This window comes from Microtus pennsylvanicus, chromosome 7 (genome assembly GCF_037038515.1).
Source record: "Microtus pennsylvanicus isolate mMicPen1 chromosome 7, mMicPen1.hap1, whole genome shotgun sequence".
NCBI classification, from domain to species: Eukaryota; Metazoa; Chordata; class Mammalia; order Rodentia; family Cricetidae; genus Microtus; species Microtus pennsylvanicus.
Genome location: NC_134585.1, coordinates 102,430,171 through 102,449,188, shown reverse-complemented (window position 1 = coordinate 102,449,188; position 19,018 = coordinate 102,430,171). Strand labels below are relative to the sequence as shown.

General features: G+C 35.8%; 1 protein-coding gene across 3 annotated transcripts in view; it reads left to right on the top strand.

Annotated features, from left to right (window-relative positions):
- Positions 1 to 19,018, top strand: part of Col11a1 (collagen type XI alpha 1 chain) — a 165,462-nt gene that overhangs the window by 11,491 nt on the left and 134,953 nt on the right. For all 3 annotated transcript variants that reach the window (XM_075981554.1, XM_075981552.1, XM_075981553.1), the window contains one exon: positions 14,987 to 15,154. In XM_075981554.1, coding sequence (XP_075837669.1) covers positions 14,987 to 15,154 — 168 coding nt within the window. The remainder of the gene's footprint in view (positions 1 to 14,986; positions 15,155 to 19,018) is intronic.

Here is a 19,018-nt window from a genome sequence, read left to right as displayed (position 1 = left end):
TTCCTTCCAATCATTCAAATTATAGCATCTTCTGGAGAAGAAATAGGCAATGTGATTTTTAAAAGAACTTCTGAGACATTGTACCTTTAAAATAACTTTGACTTAAAGAAAGAAATAATTAGTATAAGCATTTGCTAAGTTTCAGTTATTTTCTGCAGACAAAATTATATTGTTTAAAATAATCATATTATTAACTAATATGACTTTGACTAATATGGTAGACTCCCAACTCCTAAAGTTTTTTCCAGCCTATATTTCTTTCCTTAATTACAGGTTTGTAATCCTGATTGTCTATTCATCTATTTGCAGTGCCTTTAAGCTAGTTCAAAGTTCCTATTCTCTAAACTAAATTTACTCTCTTCCTAACCCTGTTCCTTTACAGTTTTCTCCGTGTCAGGTTGTAGCAATGTAGTGAGTTGCGATGTTCAAGCACAAACAAACTCTCAGAATCTGCTTTGAGTTTGATCCCTTCCTCTCATGGACCACATGAGCCCATCACTTACTGCTGTTCATGTTGTCCTCCCAGATGTTCAGAATCTGACCCAGTGATTCATCTTCCACCACCAGATTTCACCTTCTCACACTTGCAGGCTTGCAAATGGTTCTTTAAGACCATATGGCTAGGCTTCAGTGCACACAAGGATTTTATAAACCAAAGTCGTAGTAGTTTGATAAAATTAGTTGAAAATGAGCAATCTTAATTTCATCTTAGTTTTGTGAAATTTAAACTTCCGGTGGGGAGAAACAATAGTAATAAAAATTTGGAATCCTATCGCTTGTCTCCAGTTAACCTTCCACTAGTCTTTCTGATCATTTGCAATAAAATTAAGTTTCCATGGAGATCTCATAAGACATACACATCATTCCTATATCTTTGACACCCCCCCTCCCCAAGGCTTTCCTATTCTCTCATGAGGAGGCTTTGTTTCTTCTCAGTTTTCCACTGTTCGGAGTTGTTTCTTTCTTTAGGTTCTCTGTACTCATTCCCTTTGCTTCTAATCCAATTAATCAAAAGCAATCAGGACAGGGCACTTTCTCTGACTTTTCAGAATTTGCTCTAATGTCATTTACTCGCTGGATAGTCTTTCTATTTGATGTCACAATTCATGCTACTGCAAGCTTTCATGAAGCCTTTTCTTACTTACTCATTTTCCTACTATGAACCTGAAGCCTGTCACATCTAACAAATGAAGTACTAATGCTTAAAGACAGAAGTTATTTTCTTTTACAGAAAATGTAGCACTGATAATTTTGACCTATAAATGTTGTCATAAATTATTTGTGTTTTCGAGTGTTCACACAATCTAGGTGTCACACAGCCATGAGGTCCCATTGTTGTTAAGAATTAAGCTTTGTGAATTTTCACACAGTTGCTGTAAACAGCCAAATCTCAAATGAAAGTTCAGCTTTTCCGATTTGATGGGTACCATGACATCTATAAATGTATTGATGGATACAATGGGCATCTATGAATGTGTTTGGAGAGCTTGTACTGCATTAAAATTGCAATATTTTATATTTTGATTTTTAGCTGTAATGTCAGCTAACTCCAAATATTCCTAGTCAAAGAATTTGAAAGCAGGTTAAGTACTGTCGAGGATACAAAACACACTGCTTCTGTTCACAGAAAATATTCTTGATCAGGAGTAAACTCAAGAGTTTGAGTTTTATGCACTTTTCTTCACCCTTAGAAGCTATAATGAGAATAATAAATAACGATAAAGAATAAATAATGTATAGATATATTTCATTTTGATGTGATTCCCTTTTATTTTTCTTTTGTCTTTTTTATTATTTTTATTTTTTCAAAAAGAAAACAGACTATCTTTTTTCATTATACATACCAATCCAAGTTCCCACTCCTTCCTCTCCTCCCATTCCTTCCACCTTCTCCTCCATCCTATCCCTCATCCACGCCACAGAAAGGGTAAGGCACACTGTTTTGAGGAAGGTCCAAAGACCTCCCTTCTAAATCTAGGCTGAGCAAGGTATCCATTCAAAGAGAATGGGTCCAAAAGAGGCCAGTACAAGCGTTTTGGATAAATCCCGGTGCCACTGCCAGTGGCCCCCAGTCTGCTCCAGTCATGCAACTGTCAACCACATTCAGAGGGACTAGTTTGGACCTATGCTTGTTCCTTCCCTGTCTAGCTGGAGTTTCTTCCCTGTCTAGTTTCAGTGGGTGTCCTCATCATGGTCTTGACCTCTTTGCTCATATTCTCACTCCTCTCTCTCTTTAAATGGACTTTAATGCTCTGATGCAGGTCTATGCCTCTGTTTCCATCGGTTGCTGGATGGAGGTTCTATGGTGATATTTAAGATATTCATCAGTCTGACTACAGGGCAAGGACAGTTGGACACCCTCTCTATTGCGTAGGGTCTTAGCTGGGGTCATGCTTGTGGATCCCTGGGAATTTCTCTAGAGACAGGTTTCTTGCTAACCCCATAATGGCTCCCACAGGTAAGATATCTCTTTTTTTGCTCTAATTTCTGTCTTTCCTCCATCTAGACTATCCTGTTCCTTCAAGTTCCCCTTCCCCCTCTCCCCTCTTCTCCTTCCACCCTCCGTTCTCCCCCCACTCCCATGCTCCCAATTTTGTCAGGCAATCTTGTCTATTTCGACTTTCCAAGTGTATCTATGTATGTTTTTCTTCGGGTTTACCTTATTCCTTAGCTTCTCTAGGATCATGAACTATAGGCTCAATGTCCTTTGTTTATAGCTAGTATCCACTTATGAGTGAGCACATACCATACTCATCTTTTTGGGTCTGGGTTACCTCACTCAGGTTGGTGTTTCCTAGTTCTATCCATTTGCATGCAGATATCCTTGTTTTTACTGCTGGGTAGCACTCCAACATATAAATGCTCTTGTTTTTTTTTTAAATAATAGTTTTACTTCTGGATATATCATGATGTAATTTTTCTTGGCATTTCAATTATAAAATTTGTTGTGAAATAAATGAAAAACAATTTTTAAAAAATTGCAATATGTCATGTTTATTTGATTATTTGGTTTCTATTTTCCTAAAATTTTGTCAAAACAGGATTATATTTTTAAAATAATGAAATTAATTATAAAATTTAGAAAACTCCAGGTAACTAACCTAATTATTTTTGTGCCTGACATTCTCAACTTGGTGTTCTTTATTGTTTGAATATCATGCACTCGTATTTTTCCAAAATGATTATTAAAATCTTTAGCCTTGAGATCTGACATTTATTTTATTTGTATTAATTGTGTGTGAAAGTAAATATACAAGCATAGTAATATTGATGGCGATATATTTAACTTGATTATAGAACTGTTTGTGGGAACCTGAATTTCAAGTGATATTGTTAACCCATTTCCATGCCTAAGAGTAATTCATAGAAACTGAGAAATTGTGATGGTTTCTAAATGCATATGACAATATACTATTGCTTATAAACTGCCCATTTTAGCTGACACTCAACACACAAACAGATCAGCAAAAGGAATAAATGGTCTTGTCAAGCTCTTCAAGTTGATATTGGAAGTGAGAACAACAGAAACTGTAGTAATAGAATATTGCAAGCATTCATATGGGCACTGGTAGCCAAACCTTGCTCTCCTCAAGAGCACCAGGTGCTCTTAACCTCTGAGCATCTCTCCAGCCCTCTCCTCTTTTGGAGAAAAGATCTCACTCTGTAACCAAGTGACCAGAATTCATTACATAATTTAGACTCTCATCGAATGTGAGTCTTTCTGTCTCAGCTTCTTTGGTGTTGGGATTGCAAGCATGAGCAGCTAGTTAGTGTTATAACACTTAAGTCATGCTTCTGCCAATTTATATGCAATCAAAAGAAGACATGCTAATATTATTAGTATTTTGTAGTGGAATTTCATTTGTATTTTAATAAATAAAGCTTGCCTGAGGATCAGAAAAGTCACAGCCACAGTGGCCGGCCTGGCAAACCAGCCATCAATGACAGACACCTTTAATCCCAGTAGTCACACTGTCTTGCCGTAGAAACCAGGTGGTATGGTGCACACCCTTTATCTATAACTAGAGAGGATTATAAAATGGGAGGAGTCAGCTTTCAATATGAGTATCATTCTGAGGGTTTTTTTTTTTGTTTTTTTTTTTTTTTTTTTTTTTTTTTTTTTGGAGGCAGGTTTAAAATTTTCGGACTCCTCAGGTAAGAGCCAGTGGTTGACTGTTTTACTTTTCTAATCTTCAGGAAAACTTTAAAATACAAATGAAATGTCACTACAGTATTTTACCTTTATTTTGTGTTGTGTGTGGGGGTCAAGATGAATATGAAAGTACAGGTTCCCAAAGGGGTCAGGGACATCATGAGAACACAACCCACAGAATCAACTGACCAGTACTCATAGGGTCTTGTAGAGATTAGGGGGACTGTAGGGCTCTAATGTAGGTCTGACCTAAGTCCTTTGCATATATGTTATGGCTGAGTATCTTGCTGTTCTTACAGGATTCCTTAAAGTGTTAGTGGGGGCTGTCTATGACTCTTATGCTTTCTTGTGGTACCCTTTTCTTCACACTGAGTTGTCTTTTTCATCCTTGATGTGATGGTATGTGCCTGGTCTGATTGCAATGGTCTTGTTTGGTTGGTGGTGCTGAGAGAATTGCTCTTTTTTTAGTGGAGATGTGGGGAATCTAGAGGAGAGGGAAAATTGCAGGGAGAGACTGGGGAGAGGGGCAGAAAGGAAAACTGTAGTTTGTACTTACTATGTGAGAGGGGAGTTACAAAAAATAAAAAAGAAGCAGGGTGATAGTGGCGCACGCCTTTAATCCCAGCACTTGGGAGGCAGAGGCAGGTGGATCTCTGTGAGTTCGAGACCAGCCTGATCTACAAGAGCTAGTTCCAGGACAGGCTCCAAAGCCACAGAGAAACCCTGTCTCGATAAACCAAAAAATAAACAAACAAATAAATAAATAAATAAAAAAGAAAGAAACTGTAGGTCCCATACTTATTACTGTGTTAACTAATCAATTGCAATAAAGCCAAACCTAAAACCAAAAAAAAGCAAGCTAACCCCTCTAAAGAAAAAAGCAAAATAAACAAACAAAAAACGAGTGCTGTATAAATAGCAAGGCATACTTTTGTTCTTCTTTGCCTTTATAATTTAAATTTAATTTTCTGTAGAAAATTTTATACGTGAGTACTATATTTGTGCATTTCCTCCCTCCCTTGTCTCATCCCAACTCCTATATCTGTTTAAGTGCTGCTAATATTCATGACCTCCTTTTGTTTATATGTATAATATATATTTAAAGAGGCATACAAATATTATATAAAAATATAAAATTATTACACACATGTATTAGGGATGGATAGCACATCTAGGGCTTATCTCTGGAAAAGGTTTTCTTCTTCTCTCAGCAGGAATTAATATCTGTAGTTCTACATCTCAGGGTAAGGACTTGTCTAAGCCTCCCCTTGTATAATGTTAACGGTTTTGTTGTGCAGGTTGTATTTAGGTGACTGTATTTTTGAGATTTTGGGTGAGAAGCTTCCTTCTCTGTACAAAAACACAATTCTCGTCCAACAGCCTGGTACTCCAGCTCTGACAATCTCTCTGCCCCCTCTGCTATAATGTTGTTTGAGCTCTAGGTGTGGGAGCTTTGTCCTAGACTCATCCACTCAGGTTGGGAACCCAAGCTGTTTTTGGCATTTTGGTCAGTGGTGGATGTTCCCCCCTTTTAAAGTTTATTAATGTCATTTCAAACAATGTATTTTAATCATATAATTTCCCTTTCCCTCGTTTCTCCTACGTTCTCATCTCCCTACTCATGCAACTTAATATTCCCCCTCTAACTCTGTTTTTTTTTTCTCAAGAAACCTAGGAATGCAGAAATAGCAACAAAGAAACAAACAAGAATCAAAACATAATTTAATAAGTAAAGAATATCAGTAAGACCAAAAATACCAAAATAAATAGTACACACACACACACACACACACACATAGACACACACACACACACACACGCAGTCTGTTTCATGTTAGCCAACTACTCTTGAGAGTGATTGATACACTTAGTGACACTCCATGAAGAAAACTGATTTCCCCCATCCCAGCAGGTATCAATTGCAAATAGCTTCTTGGTTAGTGCTAAGACTTTGTGTTCATTTCCTTTTCTCAGTACTGGCATTTTGTTTGGTTTGAACCTTATGTATGTGGCTGCAATCTCTGAGTTCATATGTATGTTAGTACTGTGTGTCCCAAAGATACTGTTTCCTTGAAGTCATTCATCACCTATGGCTCTTAAATCTTCCCATCTTTTTAGATAACTGAGTCATGAGGAGAGGGATTTGACAAAGTCATTTCATTTTGCGCTAAGTGTGCCAAACTCTTTTGTTCTCTGCACGTATCCAGTTGTGGGTCCCTATGTTTTCACCAAGATGAAAGACCTATCTAATCTCAGGTTCTTGTCCACTTTAGCTGCATTTGATATGGATGGCATCTCATAGAGGGGACATTACATCTTATCAAAAAGTGGTTAGTTACTTTCATAACATTTGTGTTACAAGTGTACCAGTATAACCTGCATGCAGGTTGCTGATATTAATTGCAGAGTTTGTGCCCGGGTGATATTAATCATTACTGGCCTTCTCTGGTAATATTCTTAAAAAGTACCTTCTAGCCCCATTAACTCCTCTCAATAGGAGTGAAGTTTCTAGTCAGGCACCAGCATGACTTTTCCATGTCCTATGACATAAGTGTTTTCTTTAGTAATAGGGCTATAGCATCAGGTTATGGAGAATATCCAGTAGCCTTGGCAATATCCTGTGATGTTTGCGGAGGTGGTTTATGAAACATTTCTGAATAATTATTCAACAAGAGGTAATCCATTCCTGGCACTGGAGGTTTTACTTGGTGCCATAAGACGTGTAGTTGTGACTTTCTATCCTCCATTTTATGGTGACTCCATTTAAATTCTTTTCATATATGCACATTCAACTTAGAAAGCCTCTACAGTAGTAGGTTTCCAAATGGCCCTTACTGCTGTCCCTCCGCATATTCTCTCCATTACTCTGTTCCCCCACCCCACTTCCCATTTTATCCTCCTAGTCCAGTTTCCCCTTTATGTAAAAACTATGTAAAAATTAAAAGATAACATTTATATGCAAAATAAAACATGTAGTATATGCCTTTTTGAGTGTGGGTTACCTCACTCAGGTTTCCTAGTTCGGAAGTTGTAGATTCACATATGTGTTCCATTTCCTGCAAACAGAAGCTTCTTTGATGAGGTGTGAAGTCTACACTCATCTGTGGGTCTACGACCTCCCCAGACATGGATAGCTAGTCAGCTTTAAGATAAGGATCCCCTCTTATGGAGTGGGCATTCAGTCTCATTACTCACCTATTGGTCACCCCCAAGGTAAAATACATACCGCTGTTTCACTAAAGGAAGTTTTGCTGGGCTGCTCATCATTGTGGGCATAGGCTTCACACTTAGGTAATGTTGCTAATTGTTTCTTCCCCAAGCAGCTTGCAGCTTGCCTACCACCCTTGAATACTGTGAGTACAGACCCTCTTGGAGGAGGCTTTCAGGTCAATTCCAGGTTAATTCTTTCAAGTCCTATATCTAGCGTGGTGTCTGCTGCAGTAGAGTTCTACTTCCAAGTTCTGGGAGGCAAACAAAGGCATAAATTTTTGTAGGATGTGTGGTCACTATTTAGAGATAAAAATCCATTTATTATTCTACTGTACTGCAAAAAGTATTTCTTAATGTAATCAGTAAATGTAGATGACAGCAATCAGCTTAATTGTAGCTTAGGGAAACATGGATTGTAGTTAATGTAGTTGTGCTAAACATTCAGAAAGTTTGAAATTTTCAAAAAAATGTTATAGAAGTTATTTTTGATGAGTATTTACATTTCAGCTTCTTTTCTTTGGAAGTAAAATTCATTATCATGTTGCATTCTTAAAAATGAGGTTATCCAAATAAAGCAATTTGGGAAGGCTTTAAGTAGCTTACAGTCATTTAATAGCTGGGATGGTCGAAATTGCTTGGTGAAGAGAGTACTTGTGATACAACATGAAGAACCTTAGTTCAGATCTTCAGCACCCATGTACATGCTGTGTGTTGGCGTGCATTTTAACTTCTGCACTTGGTAATGGTGTGGAAAGAACGGTGGATCCTAGGAGCTCAACTCCCAGGCAGTCCAGCTCTGAATCAGTGAGCTCAGGGTTTAGAGATAGACCTTGTCTGCAGACGTAAAGAGAGTGCTATAAAGAGTCATCCCATGTTAATCTATATAATACTCTCTCTCTCTCTCTCTCTCTCTCTCTCTCTCTCTCTCTCTCTCTCTCTCACACACACACACACACACACACACACAGAGCTGTAAGCACAGGTATGCACATTAACGCACAGATGTGTGCATCCAGAAAGATCATAGCTTCTGAGCTTGAGTAAGAACTTGAAGAGTTTCAGCTGCAGAAATTGAGTTACTAATTACCTATATAATTGTCAGATAACTCTTGTTAAAGAGTCTTATGAGTTTTGAAAACTGTCAGAATCTTGGTAGTCAGTAAATTATAATATATGGCCATGTTCTTTCTTGGTTCAATAATATATCTCATAATCATTAGAATTATAATTTTCTAAAATTCTTTTTACTTATTAAATTTTACTGATTTTGGGTGTGGGGGTCAAGGAAGGAGAGGAAAGATTAGGTGGTGTACATCAGGAAATGATTCTGCAACGTAATCCATGTCTGAATGCATACAATATATAGTTACAATGAGATAAAATACAAATGAGTGTGTTACCCAAGTGAGCATGAGGCACTGCAATAGGCTCACATAACCTACAGGAACGAGTAAGATTTCTGGAATGATTCTGTGTTGTAGGGTTAGATGAAGAAGTTTACTAGATCTGAATTTACCAGATTTCATTACACTGTATATTGGATTCATTAGAGAAAAACAAAATTTATTTTTGGTGTGTCTAAGGTCTAGAAGAATGATGTTTTAGTCTGGCCTGGTGGTTTAGGCCCGTAATACCAGGTATTCAGTAGGCAAAAGCAGGAGTGTAAAATCAAGGGTCATTCTGGAAAATAAAGTGATTTCAAAGGCAGCCTACTCAAATTAGTAAGGTTTTGTTTAGGAAAATAAAACAAGAAATGGGGTTGTAGGTTAGTTGAGTGCTTGGAATATGTGAGACCCTAAATCCAATCCCAAATTGAGGAGAGAGAGAGGAAGAGAGAGAGAGAGAGAGAGAGAGAGAGAGAGAGAGAGAGAGAGAGAGAGAGAGAGAAAGCAAAAAGTTGCAAGTTGCAGATACTTTGATTTTTATGATCTGTATTAACTTCCGTGGAGCCATAGATAACTTAGCATATAAAATGAGCTAAGGGTAACAGATAAATGAATGAGTGTAACTGTTTCCCAGACTTCACAGGTGGATCCTAAGTTTAAGTTGTATACAATTCTCAAGTCTAACAAAGTCTCCTATGATTTAAAAATGTAAAGCAGTATTTATATCAGGCACTATATAAAAGTCCATGTAGGAAGGCAGTGTTGCGTCATTAGAAGTGTTCCAAGCCAGTTCTCCAAGGTGTGGTAAGAAATTCACCTGGCATGAAGGAAGGTCTTTGAGGTCAAGATTTTTATTATTGCCATTTTATTTGTTTTGAAACTCTGCACAGAGAGGGTGGTTTATTTCCGGGTGTACACACTGCATAGATACTAAATGACATAGGTGAAACTCAGAAGCAGTCAGAATTTCCAGCACTGTAACACACAGTATATAGAACATATAGAGAAGCTTGGGGAAGACATACCCAAGAAACAACACAATCAAAATATTGAGAGATGTTAGATAGATGATCCATATGGTGCTGCAGGGAACAGAAAGACAGGGTCAAAAGTCTAGGACCAAACTGCTGAATTGATGGAAATGTCCAAGAAGCTAATGGAATTCAGAAATGCAGAAAACCCATTTTTTTATAGTATTTCTGTTTTGTGTGTCTTTATATGTTGTGTACACACTCATGTATGTGAGCGTATGGGAATGTGAGGCACATCTCTGTGTACTCATCTATTATCTTTTTTTAAATTTTTTTCATCTTTTTTTTCATCTATTATCTTCTAATTAGGGAGTGCAAATCAAAGCATAGGCAAGTGAGTGTGAGTGGTGCCCCATGAGAATGAACACCCCAGACTGCAATTCAGGAGAGAGACAATGCCTTTTACAGTTACCATCTTGGTTTGCTTCTCTTCCTACTCAGGCAAAGTGCTGTTAATTGTTTCAGATAGTCCGTAAGGATTGTCTAAAGCTCAAAAGTAGACAGAAGCTTTGGGTATCTTTTATTTTATAAAGTCTCAGCTAGTATTTCCACAGCACTGACTGTGGTGGTATTTCGGGTCACTGAAACTTCAGAATAGACATGTTCTGTGGTGGGGGTGAGGGTTGGAACTAGGAGGAAAATTGGGTATGAGCAGATCATCAAGATTTCCTATGCAAGGAATGTGGAATGTGGATGCCATCTGGAAGTCAGTGGGGTTCATCGAAAGAATTTAGGCAGCAGAGTTGCTTGAACCATGGAATTTAGGAAGTTCAGTCAAGCAGTGGAGTGCACATAGATGGGAGAAGCATGGAAGCCCTGTAACTGGCCTCTGTAGTGACGACTAGGCTCTTGTATCCCGTGTTCCTGTTTAATAAACCTATGGTATACACTAGAAAAATTTGCTGAATAGAGGATACTGTACTGAGTGAGTTAGATATGACAGAATATGCTTGAAATAGGCAGAATTTCACCATGATTTCATTTACTATTCTGTTCAGTTTCAAAGAAAGAGATAAAAGAAAAAAGTAGACTCTTTAAAAGCTGAATTTCATCCTTAACAAAATTAAAAAAGACATTCCTTTTTAGAAAAGTAGTTTACATTGAAAGTTTTTTTTTTAAGCTGTGAGTCAGGGATCGAATGGTGATATTGCCTCCTGTCCCTGCGGAGAAATTTGTTGTACTTTAACGGTAGAGCCTTCGCGTTGACTCTAGTAACAGGAGGGTGCTCTTAACACATTCATTTCTAATTGGAAAGGCATAAGTTTTGTGTGCTTGTCGATGTCCTGTGGTAGTCATCACTGTGAAAAAAGGGAAGCCATGTCTCATCCGGGGCATTGTTTATTGATGCCCAGTTATCATGGAATTTCAGCCTTCTTCGTTCTGTTCATGTCTTCTCTGAAGATTTGCTCAACTGTGAGCAAGAATATCAAATAAAATAAGCAGATAATATGCTGTGGTTTTCAGTCACATTCTCTTTCAGAGTAATTGATATCCTGAAAGGTAAATTGAGTTTAATTAAAGTAAATATAAACAGCAGGAGTCCATTAGCTGGCCTGCAATAATTTCAGACTCTTTTAAGTACGTTTTAAGTTTTCTTTTGTAGTTTTCATCTGTGGGTTATTACAGCAAGAATGGGGGAGGAAAAACAGGCTTGAGATTTACACAGGTCCTGAGATTACCCTTAACTAAGTCTTTGAGGCTCAGTTCTCTCCTCTGCATAGCAGGAAAAAGACATGTAATTTGTGAAGGTTTGTGCCTTTAAAGTAATCTGGTAACAAGCCACTTATTAGGATCTTTGGACGTGGCTCTCAGTATAAATATTACTTTCTTAGTTTTATCACATGAGAAAATAAGACAGCATGAACTGCTTGAAAACAGCCCTTTGAAGCAAGATTAGTGTAAACGAGGTTTTCAAATACTCTTCAGATTTTGAAACAAATATTCAAAGACTGAATTAAAAGTCTACTATATTTGATCCTTTCAGCTTCTCTTATTTCCACAAAAGTATTTTTCTTTCCAATAATTGCAAACACCGTATGCTATATTGAATACTATAATTTTCACTCGTCATCTATATGTCATAGGAGTGCACAATTTGTTTTCAGAGAAAATTGTACTAGTGGCATCATAGAAGACAGGCTCTGCAAAATTCCACGTGTGTGTGTCTGCAGATATAGAAATCAGTTCTCCTTGAGCTAATAAACTAAGGGAATGATCATGCACTCATTTTTCATAACTCTCATTCAGTTGCTCATTCATACGTTCTGTGACGAATTGAGTGTTATTATAAGGATTATTATAAGTTTACTGAAGTTATAATTCTTGAAGAGACAAGATGCTGGGTAGTCTGTCCTTTGAGAAAAGATGCGCTGATACTAGCTCCCTGATTTTAGAATCAAACCCAGTTTCTTTCCAACCAAGCCCTTTCATAAACAACATGCTAAGAGGTGAAGAGTGGAAGTTGTGCCTATTAATAGCTCACTATTACATTGTTTTGTGTTTGTTAGAACTTTCTGTCATAGATGAACAAGATAACAGTTTTTGTGCACTCCTAATGGTAGACATGACTTCTTACCTAGTTACTGAAACATTTTAGTGCTGGCTCCGTTAGAACCTGAATATTTTCGTTTCTTTTTTTGTTGACTTTTATTGAGCTCTACATTTTTCTCTTCTCCCCTCCCTGCCTTTGCACTCCCCTTCAACCCTTGCCCTTGGCCCCCATGCTCCATATTAACTCAGAAGATCTTGTCTTTTTCTACTTCCTATGTAGATTAGATCTATGTATGTCCTCTTAGGGTCCTCATTGTTGTCTAGGTTCTCTGTGATTGTGATTTGTAGACTGGATTTCTTTGCTTTATGTTTAAAAACCACTTATGAGTGACTACATATGATAATTGTCTTTGGGTTACTTAAATATGATGTTTTCTAGCTCTATCCATTTGGCTGCAAATTTTGAGATGTCGTTTTTTTTTCTGCTACGTAGTACTCCATTGTGTAAATGAACCACATTTTCCTTATCTATTCTTTGGTTGAGGGGCATTTTGGTTGTTTTCAGGTTCTGGCTATGACAAACAATGCTGCTATGAACATAGTTGAGCACATGTCCTTGTGGCACGTTTGAGCATCCTTTGGATATATGCCCAAAAGTTGGTATTGTTGGGTGTTTGGGGAAGATTGTTTCCTAATTTTCTATGAAATCACCATACTGATATAAAAAGGGACTGTACCAGCTTGAACCCCCACCAGTAATGCAGGAGTGTTCCCTTTACTCCACAGTCTCTCCAACATAAGTTGTTATCAGTGTTTTTGATCTTGGCCATTCTTACTGTTGTAAGACGGATTCTCAGAGTTCTTTTGATTTGCATTTCTCTGATGACTAAGGATGTAGAGCATTTTCTTAAGTGTATTTCAGCCATTTTAAATTCTTCTGTTGAGAGTTCTCTGTTTAGTCTGTACTCCATTTTTCTTGGATTATTTATTATTATTTATTTGTTCTTTTGATGACCAATTTTTTGAGTTCTTTGTATATTTTGGAGATCAAACCTATTCTGATATGGGGTTGGTGAAGATCTTTTCCCATTCTGTAGGCTGTCGTTTTGTCTTGTTAATCGTGTTCTTTGCTTTACAGAAGTTTTCAGTTTCAGGAGGTCCCATTTTTAAAAATTGTTTCTCTCAGTGTCTGTGCTACTAGGGTTCTGTTTAGAAAGTGGTCTCCTGTGCCAATGCTTTCAAGTATACTTCCCACTTTCTCTTCTATGAGCTTCAGTATGGCTGGATTTATGTTGCAGTCTTTGATCCATTTGGACTTGAGTTTTGTGCATGGTGATAGATATGGATCCATTTTCATTCTTCTACATGTTGATATCCATTTATGCTGGCACCATGTGTTAATTAAATATGCTTCCTTTTTTCCTTTGATATTTTGTTTGCTTTTTTTTTATGAAAAATCAGGTGTTTGAAGGTGTGTGGATTAATATCTGGGACTTCAATTCAGTTTCATTGGTCCTTCTGTCTGTTTTTATGCAGATACCAGACTGTTTTTAATACTGTAGCTCTGTAGTATCGCTGTGAGTTTCTCTCCATTTAGTTTGATGTTGGTTGTTGGTTTGCTATATATTGCTTTTATTATGTTTAGGTATGTTCCTTGTATCCCTGCTCACTCCAAGACCTTTAACATGAAGGGATGTTGTATTTTCTCAAAAGCTTTTTGGCATCTAATGAGATGATCATGTGAAAAACTAAATATTTTATGGGCTATATATCAGGCATGCTGAATGACAAATTGGTCAGCATATGGACTAATTGGAAAATTTTTATTTATTTTTGAGTACAGAAAGAAACCAATACATCTTAGGTATATTGACATTATTGGCTTTAATGTTCGTTTGCAAACAAGCAGTACCCCATTTGATTCATTCACTGATTCACAGGATTAAAAGCTTTGTTTTGAATCAGGGATTTTAAAAGTTCAAAGCAATCATATATGTCTTTGTCTTTGTGGTTTATTCCTTGTAGTGAATGCCATGCTGTGATGGGGTCAGCATATTCCACACCCCACAGCGCTAGTCAGATGACTTTCTCTATCAGGAGTTCACTGTTTTTAATGACTAATAGAATTCCATTATATGTATCACATGTCAGTCATTCATTTGCCTCTTACAGCGGAACCGCTTTGCTTCAGAATTTTGCTATAATGAATAGTGCCATAGCGAGCATACTTTTAAATTCTTTAGACATGTTAACTATTGGGGTTTGAGAGTTATATATGCTACAATTTTATCTTGAGATAATTCGTAATATTACTATTCTAAAATTCTTAGAATAAGGAACTTCATAAAATTACACTTAAGGTGCATGTTAGGGTGCATTTGATACCAATAGATTCAGAAAGAGGAGAAGGTATCATTTGTGTAACAACCAATTAGTCAACTAGCTCCAGCGGGTAGTTCAACACAAGGGTCATACAGTTGGCTCTGGTTAAACTAAACAGGTCACAAAATCTGAGAAAGGGACTGGTAGAGATGAAGAAGGTTTGATCGAATTAGAGCATAAGAGAAGGTAGTGATAGGGAATAATCTGAATGCATTATGTTATATAAACATAGAGTTGTCAAATAAGAAATTTAATAATTAAATACTGAAACTACAAAAAGTATTTTTATATCAAAGTATTCACTTATTTTCTAAAATTTTCCACTTATCTTTCAGCTGCTCCAGTTGATATACTAAAAGCACTAGATTTTCACAATTCTCCAGTGGGAATATCAAAAACAACAGGATTTTGTACAAACAGAAAGAATTCTAAAGACTCAGACATTGCATACAGAGTTACGGAGGAAGCCCAAATCAGTGCCCCAACGAAACAGCTATTTCCAGGTACGTTCATTTTACTTTGCTCCTCTCGCTGTCATTGTCTCCTCTATTCTTTCTTAGCTTATTAGTCTTTCTATTGTGCTATATAATATTCAGCTATAGTATGAAATATAATTTTTCACATAGCAAAAATTAAAGAAACTGTAATCACCAGTAATGTATCAAAAATAGCTAACTACCAGTTACTAACTTAGCCTGGGAACAGAAATATGCTTAATTTTGAAAATTTAATAATTATGTGTGCAGTACAGTATGGGAAGGCAGTATTTTATGACTATTCCATATTCATGGATGGAGACTGAAGGAAACCTTTACTACTCACACTTGATTATGTTAATGTAACAGTCATATAGATATGTATGAATGGTTATTCCCTAGTATATAGAACTGTTTAAAATGGGTTAGGAGGTGGGGCCTTGTTGGAGGAGATATGGTCTTGATAGAGGAGGTGTATCACTGAGAGTGTGCTTTGTGACTTCCAAAGCCTACAACAGGCCTACTTTCACAGTCTCTGCTGCCAACATGTGGGTCAGATGTAAGCTCTCATGTTTGTCTTACTGCGGCCATGCCACCCTCCATAATAATCATTGACTAACTCTCTAAAATGAAGCATTAATGTTTTTTGTTATAAGTTGCCTTGGTCATTTGTCTCCTCACAGCAGTAAAATAGTAACTGAGACACACAACTAAGTTACTTCTCACAAATACTGAGTATTCAGAGATTAGAGATTTTTATAAAACTTTACCTGGGAGATTTCATGTATTACTGATAAAGTTCTGGAAAAAATCTTTTACTGTTTCTTTGAGAGATGACTTGATCCTATAGTATTAATTATGTTGAAATCATGGTAATGCAGGAAAAGATCCTTGAGTGTAGAAATGTAAATTTCTGACATGATCAAAGCAGGCAGCCCATTATTCTTGAAGTTTATACACACCAGTTTTTTAGCCTTCAGCTTAGTGTTCTCGGTCCTGTTTAGCTGAGGTGTATACTGTGTCTCACAGATGTTATTTAATTTGACCAATTATATTTAATTATGATAATACACGATGATATGAGGTCAATATCTCATATATGATCAGACTTCATTTGATGCTTTAGGATTGTCCTGAAATATTAGCATTAAATTCTTCATAATGTCTATTCTTTCTCTCCCAGAAGAGCTCAGTATTCACTTTATGAATCAGTTTTTAAATCAGCCAGAAAACATGATAAAAGAATTCAATATTACAAATAAATGTAATTTCCTTGAAGGATGTACTCCTTACCCTCTTCCTACTTCTCTTTGTTTGACTCTCTCTCTCTTTCTTTCTTTCTTCTGTGAGGAGTGTGCCACACAGGGCCTCACTCTGAAGTTTAACTTTGCCCTCAAGCTGGTAAACTTTCTCTCTTAGCTTCCTAAGGTACCACCATACCCTGTTCTAAAGTATTTTGAAAACACATCTTAGGCACACATTACAATTTCCATTATATTTTCTGGTTTTCATTAAATTTTGGTGAACAAAAGCAATATATTGAACTCAAAATACTAAAATGAATAATTATACTTAAATGTTAAAGGCTAAAACCTCTTAACATATTAACAACTTATTATATTTTGAAATTCACTTTAATTTTTTAAAACAATAGTAATATTACATTTACTTTTTCATTTAGCTATGTATCTTTTATATATAGTAGGAAAACAATAGTCTTGAAAAGGAAATAAAACAGAAAAGAATGTACTAATGGGACAGTTTTATAAACACTAAATAAGATACAGTTTACAATATTTTTATAATAGGCTCATTATCTCAAGGTCATGGCAGTTAATTTAATTAATTTGGTGTTTGATCACTTCTTCACAGAGAATGACCATTATGTGTGCATGTGGAATCTTCTTCCACTCCAGTTAGCAGAACTGATCTCTATGAATGTTTTATCCCAGTTAGCACTCTTGTGTTCTGGCTTATGGTTTTAGCAATAACTATTTCAGATAAGAAGCTACTGTGATAGGTATCTCATGTACATTCTCTCTTGGAGAGGAGAACTTCCTGCAAATTATACATTAATGATACTTAAAAATAGTAATGATAATGTCACCTTTATAGAAATCAAATTAGTGAGCATCATTTACAAAGACATGCATTTCCTGATTAACGCAGCTGGGAGACCTGCGCACCTCAGCAGTCATTATTAAAAAAGGGGAATTCTGCCAGGGAGAGAGATTAATATATTGTTGCAGAACGAAAATATTGTCCTCCAAAGCTCCAAGACGAGACTTTAAATTGGAAGATCTGAAAATGTATACTTTTAATTTAAATTAAGCTGTTGTTTTAATTTCTCATTGCAATCTTTGGAATATCTGATATAAATATTCTGCAAAAAAAAGCTTGTATGTTGACCTTCAACTTCATAACCATCAAAGGAAGTGGATATTTAAGCTCAATTTATAGATACTGTATTGGATAGAGTATTTTTGTTAGGTAGCAATGCCTACCTATGATATATTTGAATATCATTGTAGTCATTAGTCATAATATATAGAATATCATTGAATCATCATCACCATTCGAACAAAAAATTTTTGAAAGATATATTTTGCTTGGAAAAATATTGAACAAAATTTAAGCTCTTAAAATCATTGCTATTATGCCATTTTATAGAATATTTATTAATGAAGGCAAAATCTGTGAATATAAAAACCCATTTTAAGAGTTGTGACTGAATCTGTGATAATTATGATGGTTAGTATAGACACATATTCTTCCATATAAATACAAATATCAAATATGGAACTGGCACTTTCAATAATTGTCATTTTGCATGTCTTAAATCTGTATTAATATTTCAAAATATAAATTTTTAAAGTTGTTAAACTTCACATTTGATATGTACATTATGTATTGATGAATGTTGCTTCATGTAATTAATATCATGTAGTACTGTTAACAAACTAAAGTTTTCAGAACTTATACTGCACAAACTAAACAATTTCTTTTTAAATTTTTCCCCAAATCCCTTATTCCTATGTGAGTACAATTATGTCTAATGTGATGTCTCATCTTTCCTAAATATACATATTTTTTTTCACTTTTTTTTGGCAAAATGTATAAACATTTTTCTACCCCAGATCATGATGTTTTAATGTCCTTTTTTTCACTATGAGATCCTGGACAATTTGAGTTTATTTACCTTGGGCCTTCTTCAATAATAGACTGAATTACCTAACTATATATTTTAGTAGCCTATTAATTATAAAACATATTGTTAAGTAATGTGCTTTATAGCTTTTCTATCTTAATTCTATGATTATTTCTATCCTAGTGATTTCTATAATACTATTAAAACCAAATAAACTAAATTGTCTTTAACGTTAAATCAAAGTAGAAGATAGAAATATACTTTAGAAGTAAAGTTCTTGACTAGCATATGTGAGATCCTGGGTCCAATCATCAAACTTATTAAAAATTCTAGTTGATCAATATATATCTCTATATATACACATACAATATATTTCAACTGATACAAATAATTTAAAAGATAGGCTGATGGATTTTTATGATAGCTTGAGAAATTGAAAACATTTTTTATTGTGGAATATTGTTTAGTATTAACTTTTAAAATGTGAGAATCAGTCAGCATTAATTGACTCCTCTTTGGTGGTAGGCTCCTTAAATTCTTGAGCCCTTCTTTGGTTCTACATCATTTGCTCAGCTAAGAGAAATTATGTAACTTGCTAAGACCATATGGCAAGAATATTTTGTGGCCAATGGAGCTGATAAGACCCAGGATGCTTTTAGTGACATTTTATTTATTTTTTATTTATGTGCATGTCTACATTAATTTGCACAACATGTGTGTGTGTGCATGTTTGTGTATGTGTG